A 6,641-nucleotide genomic window follows, 5' to 3' on the forward strand; every position below is an offset into this window, starting at 1 on the left:
ATGTGATGGACAGTATCTTCGCATTTTATAGTCTTAGGTAATATTTAAAGCTTTTGGCTGCTTAAACGATACCATTGGCAATTCATATTTCGTTGCGCGATTCAATCACTATTTCCCCAAGTGTATCCACTCCTTCTCCCCTAAAAAACTCTCCATGATTCGTGCCCAAAAGTGGATGATGCATCAGCGTATGGGGACGGGGCCCGGGGGCCTGGGGCCCTACTTGTAGATACTGTAGATAGGGGCATAGCATACGTAACGTAACCAGTTCGCCTCGCTCTCGACAAACGAGTAAATAACGGCGTTGCATGATTTATGTGGCCAAACAAAGCGCAACAAAACGACTGTTGCCTTGTCGGATCCCCCCGGGCGATGAGAGCTGTGCCACCTGAGTGCCCAAATCGCTGACTGACTGCTCTGCTCTGCTCCGGTACGGTCCGGTCTGGTCCGTCCGGTCCGGTCCGGTCCGGCCGCTGTCCCTGCTCCACATCCAACCAATCCACCAATCCACATATCCATATATCCACAGCCACATCTGCGGGACTGCGGGAGTGCGGGAGTGCGGGACTGTGTGTGCGGGCGCTAACCACTTGAAAACGTTAAATAAGTTGTCTAACCACACATTAAACCAATTTGGCACTGCGCTGGCCGCCTGTCTGGCACCTTGGATAGCGTTTTCCTCTGGCCAGGGCACGGAGCCGCGTCCTGGCCTAAGCCAGCCCAGGACCTCAGCGTGGGCACGGCCCACACACACAAGTCCCTGCTGGCTGCCATAAATCATAGGGCGACCCACGTATGTGACTACTTTGGCTAGGGGATCGATAAATTATTATTAGTTGGGGCTGTCCAACAGTCCTTGTCCTCGTCCTCGTCCTCGTCCACGCCCACACTCCACACCCTCCCTCCGTTCCTGACGACCTCCATCGTTTTGGTATCGTTTGGAGGCGCGTGCAAAGGAAGTTGTTAGATCCCCAAAAAGGAGCGCTGACCGAAATCCTCCTCGGCGTTGCGGTTCAAATGCCTTTTAACTTAACAACTTTTTTTCTGCCCAGCCCCATCACCCCGGCTGCCAACACCCCGCACACAAACACACAAAAATCAATGGGTGACTTTGTCCTGCTGCTGCTGGTGTTGGTCCGGACCAGGAACAGGTCCCAGGACCAGTGCCAAGGCAAACCCTTAACGTTGTGTGTAAAGTGGACTTGACATGAGATTAACATCTTCAAAAGCATAGCTTAAAGTATTTGTTAGAGCACATTGAAGTTGCGCCCGAACAAGGTGGCAGAACCAGGACCAGGACCCGGGCTGACCCTTCACCCTTCCTTCATCCGGGACACCGTCCTCGCTGTGGGCGTCGTTTTTGGATAATTGCGTTCTTGTGCGCTGAGCCGTGGGCTTAACTGTTGCTGTCATAACTAAGCGAAAAGGTATACAATTTATGGAATCGAGTCCCTGCTCCCAGCTCCCATTCGTAGAAGCTCCACCCCGCGACAGGTGCGTGGGCGTGGACGTGGAGCGTCCTGCGAAACAAGGAAAGGGCCCCACGACACATGTACGATGTATACTATAACAATTTTCGTTGGATTTATTTCGTTGATTTCAATCGTTAAACAATAGCAAACAGAAGTCGTTCTTACTTAAAGCCTAATAGTGGTTGTTCTTGGTGGGGCGAGGGGGGTGAATGATTCGAGTCGTGAACGAGCCGCAGGTACATTTCTCAGTGCTTACAGGGCACGGCGGTGACGCAGCTTCAGGCGACGCACGGTCTTATACTGGTATCCATCAGCAGCGAGAACAGCGGAATCCTGGCTGGCTTCTTCGACGGGAGCTTCCTCAAGAGGAGCCTCGGTGACAACCTCCTCGGATGGGGGCAGATATTCGTTGGCGATCTCGGAGACATCACGACGCTGGCGGTACTTCAGGCGGCGCACGGTCTTATACTGGTATCCATCAGCAGCGAGAACAGCGGAATCCTGGCTGGCTTCCTCGACAGGAGCGTCCGCAAGAGGAGCCTCAGTGGCAACCTCTTCAGATGGGGGCAGATAATCGTTGGCGATCTCGGAGACATCACGACGCTGGCGGTACTTCAGGCGGCGCACGGTCTTATACTGGTATCCATCAGCAGCGAGAACAGCGGAGTCCTGGCTGGCTTCTTCGACGGGAACCTCCTCGACTGGAGCATCAGCAACAACCTCCTCAGATGGGGGCAGGTAGTCGTTGGCGATTTCGGAGACATCACGACGCTGGCGGTACTTCAGGCGGCGCACGGTCTTATACTGGTATCCATCAGCAGCGAGAACGGCGGAATCCTGGCTGGCTTCTTCGACGGGAACCTCCTCGACTGGAGCATCAGCAACAACCTCCTCAGATGGGGGCAGGTAGTCGTTGGCGATTTCGGAGACATCACGACGCTGGCGGTACTTCAGGCGGCGCACGGTCTTATACTGGTATCCATCAGCAGCGAGAACAGCGGAATCCTGGCTGGCTTCTTCGACGGGAGCTTCCTCAAGAGGAGCCTCGGTGACAACCTCCTCGGATGGGGGCAGATATTCGTTGGCGATCTCGGAGACATCACGACGCTGGCGGTACTTCAGGCGGCGCACGGTCTTATACTGGTATCCATCAGCAGCGAGAGCAGCGGAATCCTGGCTGGCTTCTTCGACGGGAACCTCCTCGACTGGAGCATCAGCAACAACCTCCTCAGATGGGGGCAGGTAGTCGTTGGCGATTTCGGAGACATCACGACGCTGGCGGTACTTCAGGCGGCGCACGGTCTTATACTGGTATCCATCAGCAGCGAGAACAGCGGAATCCTGGTTGGCTTCCTCGACAGGAGCGTCCGCAAGAGGAGCCTCGGTGACAACCTCCTCGGATGGGGGCAGATATTCGTTGGCGATCTCGGAGACATCACGACGCTGGCGGTACTTCAGGCGGCGCACGGTCTTATACTGGTATCCATCAGCAGCGAGAACAGCGGAGTCCTGGCTGGCTTCTTCGACGGGAACCTCCTCGACTGGAGCATCAGCAACAACCTCCTCAGATGGGGGCAGGTAGTCGTTGGCGATTTCGGAGACATCACGACGCTGGCGGTACTTCAGGCGGCGCACGGTCTTATACTGGTATCCATCAGCAGCGAGAACGGCGGAATCCTGGCTGGCTTCTTCGACGGGAACCTCCTCGACTGGAGCATCAGCAACAACCTCCTCAGATGGGGGCAGGTAGTCGTTGGCGATTTCGGAGACATCACGACGCTGGCGGTACTTCAGGCGGCGCACGGTCTTATACTGGTATCCATCAGCAGCGAGAACAGCGGAATCCTGGTTGGCTTCCTCGACAGGAGCGTCCGCAAGAGGAGCCTCAGTTGCAACCTCTTCAGATGGGGGCAGATATTCGTTGGCGATCTCGGAGACATCACGACGCTGGCGGTACTTCAGGCGGCGCACGGTCTTATACTGGTATCCATCAGCAGCGAGAACAGCGGAGTCCTGGCTGGCTTCTTCGACGGGAACCTCCTCGACTGGAGCATCAGCAACAACCTCCTCAGATGGGGGCAGGTAGTCGTTGGCGATTTCGGAGACATCACGACGCTGGCGGTACTTCAGGCGGCGCACGGTCTTATACTGGTATCCATCAGCAGCGAGAACAGCGGAGTCCTGGCTGGCTTCTTCGACGGGAGCTTCCTCAAGAGGAGCCTCGGTGACAACCTCCTCGGATGGGGGCAGATATTCGTTGGCGATCTCGGAGACATCACGACGCTGGCGGTACTTCAGGCGGCGCACGGTCTTATACTGGTATCCATCAGCAGCGAGAATAGCGGAATCCTGGCTGGCTTCTTCGACGGGAGCTTCCTCAAGAGGAGCCTCGGTGACAACCTCCTCGGATGGGGGCAGATATTCGTTGGCGATCTCGGAGACATCACGACGCTGGCGGTACTTCAGGCGGCGCACGGTCTTATACTGGTATCCATCAGCAGCGAGAACAGCGGAATCCTGGCTGGCTTCCTCGACAGGAGCGTCCGCAAGAGGAGCCTCAGTGGCAACCTCTTCAGATGGGGGCAGATAATCGTTGGCGATCTCGGAGACATCACGACGCTGGCGGTACTTCAGGCGGCGCACGGTCTTATACTGGTATCCATCAGCAGCGAGAATAGCGGAATCCTGGCTGGCTTCTTCGACGGGAGCTTCCTCAAGAGGAGCCTCGGTGACAACCTCCTCGGATGGGGGCAGATATTCGTTGGCGATCTCGGAGACATCACGACGCTGGCGGTACTTCAGGCGGCGCACGGTCTTATACTGGTATCCATCAGCAGCGAGAACAGCGGAATCCTGGCTGGCTTCCTCGACAGGAGCGTCCGCAAGAGGAGCCTCAGTGGCAACCTCTTCAGATGGGGGCAGATAATCGTTGGCGATCTCGGAGACATCACGACGCTGGCGGTACTTCAGGCGGCGCACGGTCTTATACTGGTATCCATCAGCAGCGAGAACAGCGGAATCCTGGCTGGCTTCTTCGACGGGAGCTTCCTCAAGAGGAGCCTCGGTGACAACCTTCTCGGATGGGGGCAGATATTCGTTGGCGATCTCGGAGACATCCCGACGCTGGCGGTACTTCAGGCGGCGCACGGTCTTATACTGGTATCCATCAGCAGCGAGAACAGCGGAATCCTGGCTGGCTTCCTCGACAGGAGCGTCCGCAAGAGGAGCCTCAGTGGCAACCTCTTCAGATGGGGGCAGATAATCGTTGGCGATCTCGGAGACATCACGACGCTGGCGGTACTTCAGGCGACGCACGGTCTTATACTGGTATCCATCAGCAGCGAGAACAGCGGAATCCTGGCTGGCTTCTTCGACGGGAGCTTCCTCAAGAGGAGCCTCGGTGACAACCTCCTCGGATGGGGGCAGATATTCGTTGGCGATCTCGGACACATCCCGACGCTGGCGGTACTTCAGGCGACGCACGGTCTTGTAGCGGTATCCATCCTCTCCCACGACAGCCGAGTCTTGGGCGATCTCTCCGAGGGGAGCATCGAGGGCAACTTCCTCTGCTGGCGGGACGTAATCGTTCACGATCTCGGAGACGTCGCGACGGTGCCTGGCTTGTTCGACAGGAATCACTGCAGCCGTCGCGGCGGCAATGAAGATGCACGCAATGAAAAGTTTCTGCAATGAGTAAGGAATTGAAATGTGTGTGCTTGGAGATAGGTAGGAAGTAGTCCTGGTAGATTCTCCTGGGGTTGGGATATTCACCATTTTGAGTATAGATCTCCAAGCTAATTGTTTTATCGATGGAATCTATGGGTCGAATGATTAATAGTCGCAATTTGTCGGCATATTTATACGCTCTAATGTTTGCCAAGCGGCGTGGCGCGGCGCGGCTCTGCTCGGCGCTCGCATAAAACCAAACAATGACCGGCACTTTGTTTGCCAGCAAACAGCAACGGAAACCGAATCGGAATCCGATTTCGACTCCGACTCCGAATGGAACCGATACCAAAACGGTAACAAAAGCAGCAATCCCAGCAGAGCTTTGGTGTGGCTTCGATGGATTTGCAAGCCCAAGCTCCAACATGCGCCACTCAAGCCTTCAAGTGCCCAAGTGTTCCCCCAACAGCCTCCGTCTCGTCTTGGACTCTGCCTCAGCATCAGCTGGGAGCTGTGGTTCGGCCCGACCGTGCATTCCGCCGCTTGGGCAGAGGGGCTACTATTCGATGATTGCCCAGTGCGGAACTAAACGCTCCGCTCCACTCCACGTTTCGCTTTCATTTTCGTTTCGTTCACATTGTTTTGGTTACCTTTTGTCGTTCGTTGCTTCGAATGTTTTCACGGTCAAGTGCGAGCATCGAGCAGTGAGCATCGGTCACTCTTAACAAGATCTAATGCAAAAAATATACAACAAATAATAATATTCGAATATTTTAATGACAGGCGTAAGTATTTGGCGTCGGTCCACACACACACACACACATCTTTTATTAATAGCTCCGAACATTAATTTCTCAAGTGTGGCTATCGGTAATTTGCGTACTACTCGCACAGCAAGCAGTTCAACGAACTGCTCAAGATTGACGGCTGAGAAAAGGTCGCTCGCACGCTTTTTTGTAGTTCTGGCTCTGGCACGGGTAGCACGTTCCATTCGTAACTGTTGTGGCTGTGAAGGCAAACCGAGCCAGATCTTCAAGTTTAGACAATGAACTGCAGGTTTCATCTACGCACTGCTTGATCAATTTTTATCATGGGCAAAACGACCCAAACGCACTGCTTGATCTCTTTCCTCTGCAGGAGTAAGCGAACCGTTCATTCGGGTTTCACCAATAAACTGCTTAATCGATTGCTTCTGAAAGGGAAAATGAACCAACTACGCACTGCTTGATCGATTGCTCATGCATAAAGCGAGAAATTGACCAGCTAGAACTGGCTTGTTTCCTTTCTTGTTGAAGTGCTTATAATTTCAAAGCAAATGGAACGAAACCTCCATGTTTCAGCGGTGCACTGCTTGCACCCTTTACTCTGAAGCCAAATCGAACCAAATCTTTTGCCAATATACTGCACGTAGACTGAGATGATATGAGATGATGAAGGAGTCCTATTTCCGGAGGCAGCTTCACCAGGGTCTTTTTGGGAGATATCGATTAAGAGGGCTTCGGC

General features: G+C 54.4%; 1 protein-coding gene across 1 annotated transcript; it reads right to left on the reverse strand.

Annotated features, from left to right (window-relative positions):
• Window positions 1-1,550: 1,550 nt before the first annotated feature.
• Window positions 1,551-5,395, reverse strand: LOC6900064 (uncharacterized). Its single transcript, XM_002135392.3, has 2 exons — window positions 5,244-5,395; window positions 1,551-5,156 (listed from the first exon to the last, which is right to left on the reverse strand). Exons 1-2 carry the CDS (start codon window positions 5,244-5,246, stop codon window positions 1,725-1,727), a joined length of 3,435 nt encoding a protein of 1,144 aa, XP_002135428.3. The 5' UTR covers window positions 5,247-5,395; the 3' UTR covers window positions 1,551-1,724.
• Between the last annotated feature and the right edge of the window lie 1,246 nt (window positions 5,396-6,641).

The sequence above is a fragment of the Drosophila pseudoobscura genome, chromosome X (genome assembly GCF_009870125.1).
Source record: "Drosophila pseudoobscura strain MV-25-SWS-2005 chromosome X, UCI_Dpse_MV25, whole genome shotgun sequence".
Lineage (NCBI taxonomy): Eukaryota > Metazoa > Arthropoda > Insecta > Diptera > Drosophilidae > Drosophila > Drosophila pseudoobscura.